Source organism: Musca autumnalis, unplaced genomic scaffold (genome assembly GCF_047663935.1).
Source record: "Musca autumnalis isolate F117 unplaced genomic scaffold, ASM4766393v1 scaffold_1, whole genome shotgun sequence".
In the NCBI taxonomy this organism is placed as follows: domain Eukaryota; kingdom Metazoa; phylum Arthropoda; class Insecta; order Diptera; family Muscidae; genus Musca; species Musca autumnalis.
The window spans coordinates 89441559-89457232 of record NW_027411644.1 but is presented as its reverse complement, the minus strand read 5'-3'; the positions used below and the strand labels follow the sequence as shown (position 1 = coordinate 89457232).

At 34.6% G+C, this 15674-nt stretch overlaps 1 protein-coding gene across 4 annotated transcripts in view; it reads right to left on the bottom strand.

The window, feature by feature from the left end:
* Positions 1-15674, bottom strand: part of rdx (BTB/POZ and MATH domain-containing protein rdx) — a 373257-nt gene that overhangs the window by 22284 nt on the left and 335299 nt on the right. Inside the window, exon 1 of one of the 4 annotated variants that reach the window (XM_073984603.1) lies at positions 9795-12506. The exons of the other annotated variants lie outside the window; for them this stretch is intronic. Coding sequence (XP_073840704.1) covers positions 9795-11524 — 1730 coding nt within the window. The 5' untranslated portion in view covers positions 11525-12506. Of the gene's footprint in view, positions 1-9794; positions 12507-15674 lie in introns of those variants that run through there. 4 annotated transcript variants of the gene reach the window in all.

The following is a 15674-nucleotide window of genomic DNA, read 5'->3' as shown; positions in this document are numbered from 1 at the left end:
CATTTTCCAAAGTACAATAACACTCAACGCAGCACAAAAGGCATGCATACTTGAAAATTAATTAACCTTTGATCTAAAATGTTAAGCAAAAATACTATTTGTATGTATGTATATCTCTCTATGTGCGACGACGAAAGAGAATCATTTGCCATTGTGGCTTTTATAGATTTTTCAGTCATACGTTTTATTTATTTTTTTTTGTTCAAGTGCAAATTCATCAGTTTCCTACTTTGTAGATATTTACATTGAGTTGAGTCTACTACGGCGTGTGAGTGTGTATGCGTGCTTTCAATTTTTCGTTTATTGAAAATCAACTTCCGTCTAACGGTTATATACTATGTATGTTAATGTTAACGCTCAATGATAATATCTCTTTTTTATGTGAATTGATTGAATTTTCAAATTGAATTCAAGAGGACTGAATGTTTTGAAACACTACTAATCACAAAGGTTGCTATTGCTGCCTTGATGGTGGTGGCATCATTTATTATCTGGGAATTGTTTTTTGGGTCATGGGTGTATAAAGAAAATCATTTTAGGTTACAAAAGACAAAGGAAAACTAAAGCAATGATGATTTTAATTTAGGTCAATTAATGGGGAAATTCCATATAAAATGCTTTAAACTAGTTTACTTTTTTCTTATGTAAACTAAATAGTGAAAAATAGGATCAAGTATACGGATATTCATGATTATTTACTCTATAGGGGTTTATTTGATATTTTTAACAAAAATACTTGAAATAAACCACTTTAGAGCACATAAATACGTGCATGTAAACAGTTCAAACATTTGAAATTAATATAATCTCTTTTTACCATGATTTTTAACAGTGTAGCGCCAAAAGTGTTATACGTCACTATTCAAGGAGCAGAAAGTAGTGCCAAGTGTATTTTGCTACATTTGATTGCTTCCAAACGTATCGTAGAATATATATTATGTGAACAATATTGTTTATGTATAAGTAAATAAACAATTAAATCAACTTAAAGCACTTAATCACATTTAAACGGTAATAGTAATGTTTATAACAGTAATAACCTCATTTCGCCACTATTTGCCGCAATTGAATGCCAATTTGTCACACGTCTCTATTAAAGGAGCAAAAAGTAATGCCAAGTTTTATTTTGTTGAAATACATTGCTCACACATACGTATCGTTCAGTGTTCATTAGGGAAGTTCACATGGGTACACATTTTTTTGACATACGACAATATTAAAGATGGAATTGCTACTTTTGCTCAATTAGAAGAGTGTAATTGCAATATTAAGGAAAGTTCACACGAAAATATGTTGGAAAAAGGTAAAATGAAAAAAATGATAGAAAAAGGAAATTTTGTTTTCTACACAACAAATATAATTGCCATTAATTATAGCCTGTTTATATTATTGCTTTTTGCCAGGTTAACTTTCTTTATGAGGATTTACTTGACGTATATGCAATGGAATTGATGTTTGAAACCCAGTAGGCTTGTTAAATCGGGTTATATATAAACATATTTTAAGGCAAATACGACAGGTATAAACTTACAATGCAGAATAAGTATCGTATGGGAATATAAAGGGTAGTTTACACATCGAATTACTCAACAACTATGAATAAATCCCCGATTAAAGAATACCTTTAAGTGAGTTTTTTAAACTAACTGCCTAAAAATTTTTAGAAAACGTTGAGAATGTAGTTGGCTAAAGTAATTGCCACATAAAAATTAAATGGCATAATGCTTCCTTCATCATAAAATGAGCTCAAAATTCGTTTGTCACCGAATTTTTCGTTTGAGTTGGTTGTATCATTGAATTTAATAAAAAGAAGTACTTCTTTAACCATGACCGCATTTTTTACTTGCGTTTTTTTATTGTTATTATTATTTTTATTATGATTAAGTTCAATTATGTTTGTCATACACAAGAGCAAACAAGCAAGTTTGTTTAAAAAGAGAGGAGGGCAGGCTAGTGAGACAGACAGACACAACATACATTAATATTGGGTGGCTGACAATTATTGTACGCTCACCCCCCTTCTTTAACAACAAACAAATATGACATAATTGGGGAATTTTGTTGGAAGGGCAAATTAGAAAAGATAACGAATTTCCAAGAACCGCTTAAATATGATAAGAGGAAGAAAGCCTGTTCAAAGTGTAAAGTTTAATTTGGCATAAAAATATTAGCGGATTTTATCCTGGAATATTTTCATTTGGATACATTGGATTTGAATGTAAAAATAATATTCTTTTGGCAAAATTCTGAATATATAACGTTTTTCTCTCATTCCCTTTGCCCGGCAACATTTTGTCCCAATAAATTTCCAATTGAGGACATTCTAATCGAAAAATTAATTCAAGTTAGTTTTCATCTTTTTCTCCAAATTCAAATTTCTTGCTCTCTCTCTGTAGTTTGACATCATAACCCATATCTGTATATATTCAACAATTGTCTGAATATGAAAAAATTGGTTAACGAATACAACAACAACAACAGCGGGCAGCAGCAGCAGTACAACAAGTAAGCTAAAAAGGGGGACATTGTGCTCATTTTCATGTTGTATTAATAACTGAGGGAAAAAAAGTTAATAATAATAAAAAAGAAGCATGGTATGATTTTTTATTCAGAGAAATGGGTCAATTATGGCCATAAAGCACCCTTCACCCAACACCCACCTCCCTCATTGATTATTATTATCAAGTGTTTGTATAAATTAAGGTAAAGAATAAATGGGTGGGTGGGTGTACCATATGAATACCATCATAATGTCGAGCAGTAAACAAACACTTTAGATACTCTTAATTGTCACAATAAAGAGGAGTTTTCCAGGACAAAAACAAGTCACAGATATTTATTTTGAAGGGTTTGACATTTCCATATTTACCATTCGCCAATATCTAGGTATGTATGTACTTGGATAAAATTAATAAAGAAAATTGTATTTTCTCTCTTGTTATCTCCACAATTTATTTTTTGTTTGTTTGTTTTTATATGATCTCATAATCTAGTTTTTTTTTTGTTTGATTTTTTTTATTTTGCCATGGCCATGTGCTACAGTCGTTGGTTATGAAAATATACATTCAGACATACATACATGCACATTATGACCACTTTCTTTTGGCTTTCATTTCCTTGTGGTTGTGTGGTTTAGTTGTTTCTTGGTTATTTGAATTTTTACTTTAGCAAAGAAAAGAATATCGTCTTGACCATCACCCTTTGGCTTGGTTTGTTTTTAATACATTTTGTTGGCCATTTACTTGTGCTGATATCGACAAGAATATTTTTTCGTGTTCTTTGATTGAAATTCATATCTTATTTTAATAAAACAAAAAGTAAAGATGATGTTTTCGAGGTTTTCTCAGAAGTTCATATGGTACGTTTTCTACGTGCTTTTCATGGGAATAGGAAATTGTTATTGAAAATTAAATACTTTATGTTATCTTTGATGATGGAAATTTTGAAAGAATTGCCAAAAGGGAAGTTGTATTTCACAATAACAGAGATTTAAATAAAAATGATAAGATTCTATTATATTCCTAACTAGTGTAGTGAGTCATTATTCTAATAACAGCATTCATTTACTATCAAGGACATTAAACCACAAACTGACGATAAGAATACCTAATATTTTTTGTATCGCAATGCTATATAAAGGTCATATGATAGCAACTTTGGACTTTATTCGCACTTTAATTTGGCTAAAAATTATTTATTTTTAGATTATATGAGATAGTTTTTATTATTGAATCGAATTTTTATTAAAATGTTACAATTATTCATTTTATTGCATTGAAATTAGTCAAAAACGTAAAGTAGAGCAACATAACTAAGCTAGGTTCACACATTAGAGTGATTTGTGCCATACGTCCTTAATAAAGGATTAAAGAAAAATTATTCTAATTATACCAATGCACTCAATTACTAAGTAACGTATTGTAGAGCGATATTTGAGTCGTTCACATATAATTACATGAAAAATGGTGAGAAAATGTTGCCACACGTTATTATTTAAGGAGTAAATGTTGCCAAATTAAGCTGAAAACACAACACAAAACCAACGTTTGGGTAAACTCTTGTGTCATTTCTAGTAGAAGAATAAAAGACAAAAGTGCTGCCAAGTTTCATTTTTTCTTTATTCTTCTACAAGAAATGACAAAAAACTTTTCTCAAACGTTGGATGTGTTTTCAGTTTTAGACTCAATGACTCCGAAGCATGTTGTAGAGCAACACAAGGGTAATTCACATGTGATGATAAGAAAAATAAGGAATATTTCCTGAAAACTATAATAAAATGTGAAAACCATAATATATGTGTTTAGTTTCACACAAATAATGTACACTATGTGGGACGTAAGGCATATTGGCATATCGGTGTAGAAGCAGTCTGCCATACGGGCATATTTAAGGAGTATTTTTGTACGATTGAGTAATAGCACCACTATCATTGTATCTAATTATTTATAAACGTGTCGTAAAGCAATATTGAGTATGATTTAGATGTAACGACGTAACACTGACACATGTTTGTGGCCGTGGCAAGTTTGGAGATATGTGAACATCGTAAATTAAATGTATTTTTTCTTGTTTATATTTTATAAATTAGAGATTATTTGACAGTGCAATTTAAACCAGATTTACACATGTGTAGGATAGGTGACGGTCTATATTGAAGAAGAAATTAGTTTTATTGGGTGGGCATAACTGTCCTAAATGATTCACTGACGTCATGTAAAGTTATTTAAAGGGAGTTTACATTGACATAAAATGCCTTATTTGATTTATTTCCTTAATTGGTTTTAGCCAGGTTAAGAAATGTCATAGAATCGAAACTGGAGAAAACAAAATATCTTAAAATAAGGTCTATCTAATATTTTGGAAAGCAATTTTCAATCAAAAATGTAATGCGATCAGAAAGCAATGATCACAGGTTTCATGAAAATCCCAAGAAGAAATTTGAAAGTCGAATGAAAAATTGACTTTTAAATTTTCTCTATAAGCATAATTCGATTAATTCGATCAACAAGGTGTTAAACAGACTATTAATAGTAGGTGTGTCTTTTTGCGGCTTTCTTTAAGTGTTACCAATAAACACAAGGAGTATGGCACCACTTTGCAAAAAATAAACAAACATGTGAAGCTAACATTATGTGTGTTCGTTTACTCAAAATTTGTACAAATTGTTACTGGATGTTGTTCGTTTACTCTACAGTACAATGCAAAAGACCTTAGTCGATTACAAGAAGTTACTGGACTTGTACAAATTTGTACAAATTGTTGAGTAAACGAACACACCTATTTTGAAGGCCGAAGGGCATAAGCACAATGGATTTATCTTGCTTGCGCGGCGGCTTCATTTCGGGTAAAAGACTAAAGAACGGTCAAGACGAATTTGGATTAGATTGCTTTTTGCATTTATTCGTTTAATGGAGCAAAGCAAGCAATAGGCTGATTGTGTTTCTATATTAAGACTTTTTGGCCTATTTGTTAACAAACTATTTATATTATCTAAATTAACACATTTTCATTTGAAACAAATGCCACTGATTAACTAAACAAATAAGCTATGCGATTAGGGGCAAAAATTTACAAAAAGAAGCGCTTATATTTTCTCGGCATGTCTTCAAAGGCATGGGATTTTCCAGCATTTGTGTTAAACAAACTATTAATTTAATTAATAATTACCTTTTATAACTAAAATAACATATTCTCACATAAAATCAGTAATAGGTTATTCCTTTCTATAAAAATGTCAGTAATTAGGCAAAATTGTCCATGCACCATGCGTCTTTGTTTAAGCATTACCAATAAACACAAGGAGATTAACACCAAAAAAGCGTTAATTTCGAAGGCCTGGAATTTTGGTTACAATTAATCTTTAATTCCCATTAAATAAATTAATAATAAATGTCAGTAATTAAGCTAAATTTGCCATGCGTCTCTGTTTAAGCATTACCAATAAACACAATGAGACTGGCGCTATTTTGCGCAAAAATCGCTTACATTTCAAAAGCCTAGGACTTTTCAGCCAATGTGTCAAACGGGGGCTATCAATTATGTTAACAATTAACCTTTATAACCAAAATAATCATATTTGCACTTAAAATTGATAAATTCGTATATCTTTCATTGCAAATGTCAGCAATTAAGCAAAATTTGCCATGCGTCTTTGTTTAAGCATTACTAATAAAAAACACTAGGAGACTGGCACCATTTTTAATAACAGAAGAAAACGAGGCTAACGAAAGCAGCACACGACAGATTTGAAGCACACATTTTTTGGTTGAATTGTCCTCATTATTCCTACAACTTCCTTCAAAAACAACAACAACTATTAAGGCTAAATGTTACGCTGCTGCTAAGGAAGTAAAAACCCCAAAAAATTCTAATTAGAAAAGTAACATGCACAAACAAACAAACACACACGAGAGAGATTGACACATACAAGATATGGATGTCGTTTTACTCATTCTCTGGTAAAAGATATGACCTCACAACCTCAATGAAATGAAGAAAAAAACCAACAAGAAAATGAAAAAATGTAACAAAAGAGGTCACCACCGAGTGGTGGTAAGTAACAGTTAAAATAAAGGATACGAAATGTTATTAAATTTTGTGTACACTTTCTTCATGCGTTTAACACATATGGATGGAGGGATATACACACAACTAAACCAAATCTATTCAACAAATTAATCTAAATACGCGCCACAGCACAATCAACTTACCAACCAACCATATTGAAGGAAACAAAAGACATATTCGTTCGTTTGGTTGGTTGGAGCAGCAAGAGAACGACGTTATTTATGTGTAGTATTTTTGTTGTAAGAGAAGAAGGAAAAGTAACAAATTCAAGACAACAACACCAACTACAAAAATAATGAAAAGGAAAAAGTGTGTCACCTTTATTTAGGCAAAAAAAACAATCTACGAGATGTAGAAGAAAAATACTACAACACACCCAGCCTGGGGTAAAAGGGGCAGGGGCCATCATCATGCCATCCATCGACAGCAGATAAACTAAAACAAGTACTGTGGTGCTCTGTTGATGGCTAATGTTTGTGGTTCGGTGTTCTTCGTTAAAGGAGGACGTAGAAGGCAAGTAGCAACAAACCAAACCATGTGCTCGTGAAATCGTGTGGACACGTGTGTTGCTGCTGTTCGTACGTTTGTTTGTTCTTGTTTTTGTCAGTTGTAACTAGACTTGTGTGCGAAGAGTAACAAAAGTAATTTGGAGAGATTTAAGGAATAAAATGAGAAATTCCTTGGGGAAATTGAGAATTAAATGGGGCAAAAAGGAAACCGTAACCGCAAAAGGCAAGAGAAAAAGCGAGAGGATAATTAGGGAGAAATGGTCGTTGTGATGAGAGTAATACCTATTTGCAATTTGGAGAGATTTTCACAGTTAAGGGATTCAGTGAAAAATTCTATGTGAAATAGACAACTAAATGTGGCAAAAAGGCAAGGAAGAGGAAGAGTTTGTTACAACAGTGTTTTGACACAAGAAATCAATCATGCGCTTGTAAGGTAAGCTCACTTATGTAGTTGTTTTTGTATTAATTGGTGACATTTGTAATCCTTTTTAGGAAACATACATCTGTGGTATTACTTTGGTAAATGAGAGTCTTGAATTAAATGTGACAGAACCAGCATTCCGCAGCTCTTTACTCGCGGGGAAGCAAAGAGAGCTTCTTTCTCCATTAACTCATTGAAAAACCATGCATTTACACAGTGTTTGCTAAATTTTTTGTTGTTGTGTGCCGATTGCTGGACAGAACGGATGCCATAACATTAAAGAGAGATATGTATAACGTACATGCGTGTTTACACTGTAAACTTTAATGCATTGGTGCTCGCTTCCTTACGGTAGCGTAAAAACAAACCTAACCAAACGTATTCTATCTTTATTTCTGATTTGCCATTGCTTAGCAATGGGAGACACTCTCCCCACTACCACTACTAATACACCAACTATTCTGAGCACCCCTTCTTTAAAGAATCTTTGAAATCTCACAATGTTAAACAATAAGCAGATATACGAAGGAGACAATTCGTATTAGTTTATTGTCCCGAGAACGAACAGTGCCGAACATGTCTGTTGTAGAACAGTAATGACAATGATTCCTTTAACAAACATAACAGTGTTCTGAGACCGGAAAACATGGTATCGAATCTCGTACGGTTGTCGACAAGATGCTGCGGGAATACTGTTTGTTATCATCATTGTGTGATTCTTAGTAGAAAGAGAGCAACATATATCGCTGGAGTTAATGGTGCACATTTTATAACCCCGATAAAAATGCAAAAAAAAACTTTCCTTAAACCTGCCAAAAAGTTCTAATGCAAACATGTTATTAGTACACTCATAATACACACAGTGTTTTGAAACTGAAAATATCGGTTTCTTTAACAAAAAAATATTTAGATTAAGTCCATATTTATATTCGGCAATTTTCCTTGCGGACATTTTCAGTTTGTCGGTGAGAGACCATATATGTACCTCAACTCTCTCTCCATCAAACTGACAATTGCGGCAAGGAAAATTGCCTGATATAAATATGGACTAAGGAAAGCACATAGTCAAGTTTGCAATGATCAAAGGGAGGTTCACATGCAAAGACATTTAGTGATAACATTTTGCTATGCGCCATTTCCTTGCGGAAATTGTCAGTTTGTCGGTGAGAGACCATATATGTACCTCACCTCTCTCTCTCCATCAAACTGACAATTGCGGCAAGGAAAATTGCCTGTTATAAATATGGACTAAGGAAAGCACATAGTCAAGTTTGCAATGATCAAACCGAGGTTCACATGCAAAGACATTTAGTGATAACATTTTGCCATGCGCCATTATTTAAGGAGTGAAGTTAAATGATATTGTAGAGCAATCTCGAGGGAGGCTTAGTTTTGCCACACGCCATCATTTAAGGAGCCAAGTTAAATGTTGCCTAATTAGACGTGTTTTATTGTACCCAATTACTTGGAAACGTATTGTAGATCTATTTTAAGGAAGATTCACATGTAATGGCATATAAAAAATATCAGAACATTTTGCCACATGCGATTATTTAAGGAGTAAAGATAAATGTTGCCTAATTAGACGTGTTTTATTGTACCCAATCACATGGAAACGTATTTTAGAGCAATCTCAAGGTATGGTCACATGTAATGACATATAAACAATGATGAGAAGGTTTTGCCACACGCTATTATTTAAGGAATAAAGTTAAATGGTGTCTAATTAGACGTGTTAGTCCATACTTACATTACATTAGGCGATTTTCCTTGCGGCAATTGTCAGTTTGTAGATGAGAGAGGGTGTTGAGAGGCAAAGGGTTACCAAATGCCTCACCCCTCCCTCCATCAAACTGACAATTGCCGCAAGGAAAATTGCCTAATGTAAATGTGAACTAAACATATTGTTGAGCAATCTAAAGGGAGGTTCACATGTAATGACATATATATGTGAAAGTTTTGCCACACGCCATCAGTTAAGGAGGAAAGTCAAATGTGGCCTAATTAGGCTCTGTTATTGAATTGAAATTGATATAAAATGTGTAGTAGAGCAACAGAAAGGGTAGTTCACATGTAATGATATTAGAAACTAAGAACATATCTTAAAATTTAACATTTCTTAAAATTCTTTAACAAAACACTATTTTTACTCCAGAAAACACATGGAGAAGATAAGAAAGGCAGTCCTGAGGAATGACTTTACACCCTTTGAGATCAGTATGCGTGAGTTTCATGTGAGTTTTGATTTTCATTTAATTTTTTATTTATTTAATTTTCTATTAAAACTATTCCATTACCTTTTATTATCACAGCAATGCTGGTGTTGTTGTTGTAATTGTTGTAATGTTGCAGGAGGTATTAAATTATGATTTTGGTGGGCTTGTAAGGCGTTACAATATTCCTTAGAATTTGGACATTTGACCAATAATACTACACACACGGGTGAATTTGAATTGGAATTTGACGTTGATGATGATGACGAAGAATTTGAAGAAGACGACGAGGAGGCAGAAACGGAAGAAGAATTTGCCGAAGAACCGGAAGCAGAATTGTGCAATAATTGCAGTTGTTGTTGCTGCTGCTGTTGATGATGATGGTGGTTATGATGGTGATGCGAGTGACGATGATGTTGCCTTTGTTCTTGTTGTTGCAGGTGATTTTGTGAATATTGTTGCTGCTGGTATTGTGAGTGGTGTGGCAAAACACGTTGTTGTTGTTGTTGTTGCTGGGAATTTGTTGCTAAACTATTACTTTGTTGATTTAAATGCCGGCGTATTGATTGGTGTATACGGTGTGTTATTGAATTTGTTAAAGCGGAATGTTGCTGCTGAAACGATGATGACGAGGAGGAGGACGACGAAGAGCTGGTATTACTTGTAGACGTTGAGTTGGATCCAGATGTTGAGGCTAATGATGCTGACGATCCTGCTGCTGCTGCTGTTAGGGCATTCGGTGGGGAATTCAAACGATTGGCAATAATACTATTCAAAGTTGTACTTGATGAAGGGTTTGCCACCAAACTTCTTAAAGTAGAATTGGCTGCTGATGATGATGACGACGATGATGGGGAGGTGTTTGACGACGACGATGATGATGTTGTAGAACTATTTGTTGTATTTGTACTCGAGTTGCTGGCTGAGGAACTTTGTCTGGTTAATACATTTTGTAAATTATTTGAATTGAAAATTTCTTGCAACAATGGTGAGGTGGGAGCAGAGCTGACAGAGGCAGAAGAAGTATTATTTGTGTGATTTTGTGGCGGTGAGGCCAAATGTTGGGCCAAGGTTTGCAATGTGGGTCTTGGGGGAGAGGCAACAGCAGCGGATATTAGAGGATGTTCCGTTGCAGTATTGCTGGGACTGTGGCCCAAATGTTGTTGCAATACCGACGGTTGTTGTTGATGCACCGGGGGTGATAATAAAGGTGTTGCCGTTTTCGAGTTGGAGGAGGAGGAGGTGCTTTGCAATTGTTGTTGCAGCAATTCACAACGAGAACTTAAGGCAGGTGTTGGTGGCGTTGAAGGGGGTGGTGTGGGAGGTGAGGACAATAATTGCTGCTGTTGTTGTTGCTGTCTCAAATGTGGCGTTTGTATTATGGGCGGTGCAGCAATTAGCTGCTGTAAACGACTGCAGGTGGTACTGGTGGCACTGCTAGAGGTCAAATCCTTGAGTGGCGAGGCAGCAGGTGACGTTGAGGACAATGTTGCAGCAGCGGCGGCGGCCTGGGCGGCTGACGACGTTGAGGGTTGTACTGCCAAGGCTGCACTTAATGTTGGTGTTGCAGAACTATGTTGTTGTTGTTGCTGCTGGTTAGGCGTTGTGGCAGGCGGTGTAAGGCAGAAACAATCATCATCCAATTCAGCATCCACAACAGATGCGATATCATTTAAATTCGGTAAGAAATTATCTTCTAAATTTTGCACTATTAAATTATTGTTGCCGTTAATGTTGATGTTGTTATTGTTGTTATTATTGTTGGAGTTGGTATTATTGGGCTTTTTCTTAATTTTCACAAAAGGGTCAAACATTTTTTGTGGTATTTCTTGAATTTTTGTGGGGGTTTTTTATAAACTTGTTTAAATTTTTCGTTAAATTAACTTTTTAAATATTTCTTCAAAATTTGCCTTAACAATTCATTACACAAGTAGCATATAAATAGTGATTTAAATATTATTTTTTTTATTATTTTTTCCACAAAGAGATTTGTTTTGTTATTATTAATAATAAAACTGTTTCAAAATTTGCACTTTAAGGTTTTGTAATTAATTTTTTATTCACAACAATTTTTATTTTGTTACAAATCGTAATGTGTTTGGTAAATTCCTTTGTAGTTTTGAATTTTTTGTTTTCACAGTTAAATATATTTTTTTTTGTATAGAATTTTTTAAGTTTCCATAGATTTTTTGTTTGTATTTTCCTCACAAATATTTCAATGATTTTTGTTATTTATTTTTTCTTCTCCTTTTTTACGTTTGATTCACTTACTTTAACAATTTTCTTATTAATTTTTATTTTTTGTTTTCAAAACATAGAAAATATGGAAATAACAAACAGCCAACCGACGATGACAACGATGTTGAAGAAAACGAAAATTTTTACAAAACAAAAAAATATTTTAATTTTTCTTTATTATTTTATTTATTTTTTTGGTGAACGGCTCTACAATGATGACGACGATACGACAACCACGACGTTTGGATGATAGACAAAAACGTTTTCGTTTCTGTATTATTTTTGGTTTTTTGAGTTCACGTTACAATTACGTTATGGTTAACAACGAGCGCACGAAGCGTTCACACCGATAGTCAATAACAAACTAAATGTAGGAGACGGAACAAATATCACACGTTATGTTAACGAAATCAAAAATGAGTGTATGAAAAATACCAACAGGCAGCAACAACAACACCAATACAACCCGAGAACAGCAGCAAACAAGACCATCAAAAACGGCCAAGTATACGGAGACACAAACAGATACACAAACACTCTCATAAAACAACTCAATGAAACTCACAGATACTGACTGACGGACTGACAAACACACATATGCTCACGTAGGCAAATACCTTTGCTCGAAACTCATGGTGAGACATTTAGTACCAAGAGCACATTTCATCGTCTTTGAGATACAATAGAGTTGCCAAGGCGGCAGGAATGTCACTAATAGTCACTAACCAATTGCGGTTATTTTGTATAATTTTCCATTTGCAATTTGAATTATTCTATTTGTAAATTGAATTTTTTCTTTTGGAATTTCAAATGAAAAAATTTCAAATTACATATGGAAAACTTCGAATTACAAATGAAATAATTCGAAATAAAAATGAAAAAATCAAGTTACAAATGAAATAATTCCAATTTCAAATGGAATTCTCAATTTACAAATGAAATAATTGGAATTTCGAATGAAATTATAAAATTACAAATGAAATAATTCGAAATTCAATTGGAATTCTAAAATTACAAGTGAAATGTTTCGAATTACAACTGAAATTATTCGAATTACATGTGAAAATGGTGTAGTCATCATGCATCCACGATTGATTGTTGGACGGTTAGTAGTCGAAATCTAGCCTGTCACTGAATACCTGAAAGTGGGAATATCCTTGATTTCGATTGTGGCGCCCAACGTGAAAAGAAAGACGTAATGAAATGTTTTATGCAGACCACGTTAATGATCTTACCAAAGTCTTCCGAAGCGCTTTAAAATATAGTATTGACTTGACAATGGTATGCACACCCGCCTTGCACTCAGAAAGTCTGCGATTCGAATCCCAGGGTTACCTGACCCTGGTGATTTCTGTACCCATAAATTGTTTTAGGCTGTTCTTAAATAACACTTAAGTTTATTGGAGCAGAGAAGCTACAAAGCGTAATATTCCTTACAGGTCCTCCCATTTTTTTGCTCTAAAATCATAAAAATATTAACTTTTTTCGACCGGTTTTTGATGTTTTCTTATTTTTGAAAGTAGTTTAGCACATCTTCACAAACATAAGTATTATTGATATTTGCAATATATTGGAGGTCTTTATGGGGCATTATCTTTGATTCGGGGCCCATGGATTTTCAGCCCCATTAACTCTAGATGGGGAATTAAAATTTTAATTTTTGGTGCAGGTTCATTCAGGAAAATTATGTTAGGAAGGAAAACTAAAGTTTTCCCTATGATTTTGACGGTCAAGTTTAAATTTCCTTAAGAAATTGTCTTATTTACCTAAAGTGGCTCTATTATTTCGCACAGCTCTTTACAGGCTCTGCCCTGCCTAATACAAGGTGAACCCCCAAATTGACTGAATTTTATTTATGGGATAATGTTCCACTATAAAAATGCAATTTGCGCGATAAAACACTTTTCAGAAGTGATTTAGAAACGTTTAATGCGTTGTAACTTCAGTGGCTCTATTATTTCGCACACCAGTGTAAGTATTTTGTTTGTACAAGTGGTCCAAAAGGACAATCGTAACAAACTATTCACGGCCAGAAGCGTAAAGAAACCACTCCCTCAATAATAGTTCAATCCTTTTTGACTAATATGATTCTCACGATAACTCTCGAAGGTAGTAACCGATATGGCCCAAATTTTGCAACGTCTTAATATTTTTTTCAGACATAGATTAGGTTCAAATATGGACTATTCGGTGCACTCCTTCGGGTACCTCGCAAAAGTACAGTTTAAGGACATATCTCGGATTGTTTTGATTTTTTCAACTGGTTGTTCTCGCGGTCTCTTTTACGATGGTACAATATTATTCGTATGTTTTTCCTGAGGTATAGGCCCATAAGCGGCAAAAACGCTGCCGGCACCAAATAAAATTACCTACGAAAACATTAACTTACAAATTAAATATACGATTTGCCCGAGACTTTGCATATCGTAAAATTTCTTCAAATCGTACTTTAAGTTGGAAGATAGTCCGTATAGGACAACACCTCCCTCACAAAAGTTCAATATGTTCGTTAGAGTACTCTTTAAAAACATGTCTCGGATTGTTTTGATTTTTTTTGCAGAAGGTTGTCGTCACGCCACCTTTAGGAAAGTATTTTTTTCGTGGGCTACTTCATAAACCCTGAAATAATGCTTCAAAAAGACATGATGGCACCAAATGAAATGACAGATCAGCACGACAACTTACTTATTCAGGATCTGATTTGCTGATGTACGGGATTTCCGTTCTGTTCTATGAATATCTATATCGTACAGTATCTCCTATTACGACGGGAGCCAGTCCATTTCCTTGGATGAAGATCCGAAGCTCTACAAATCCATGCAAGTACCAACTAGAATGACGGATGAGTACAGATATGTGGTGTGATTAACGTGGATCCCTGCCTTTCAGCCTAACCCCACGGTGTCCTCACAACACTGGACTGGTTATAGGCGACCAATCAGCGCCCCTTGCACCGTAGTGAGGTACCAATTGCGTTCAGGTGTTTGGCCCTGTTCACCACCTTGGTTTGGCGCGGAGCACCATTTTTATGGCGCAGACAGCCGGTAGAGAATGCTACCCCATTCGAGTTTTACGAACTCTTCCCGCGATTTTGGGCAACCACAGCCACCACGATACTCCCCGAAGGGCCGCACCAACTACCGGCCCTAGTCCGAGACTGCATTCCCGAAGAAAAGTGTACAAGGACCAAGTCTCTGGTACGACCTCGTACCCATGAAGGCTACTACCAGTTGGTCCCCAAACGGAGCCGGGACTGGTGGCCCGGACTGATGAGTACAATAAATCTCGAATTTTTAGAAACCGATTTGCTCGAAACTTTACACAACGTAAAATTTCTCCCAAAGTTCTAAGGTGGTCTATACCAGCTCTACTTACAAAAGTTCAACATTTTCACATAAATGCAGTTTAAGGCCTCTTTGAGGTTATTCTTGTGGTTCCGTCTACAGTGATATAATGCTTTCCATGGACAAGTCCATGCTTGCTGATATAATGGTACAAAAGCTCTAAAAATCCTATGATGACAAATTACAATGACTGGTTGACACTATAACTATCGAAAGGAATGAGATTAACAAGATTAGATCCAGTTAAAAGACGGACTATGTCGGTTTATTCAGTTGACGGTGAATATCGACGCCGTATAAACCACTGCCAAATAACTAACTTTTCTCCGCAGTATTGAAAATAGCTTCGTCATTGTTGTTGTGTAACACTTTTGGCAAAGAT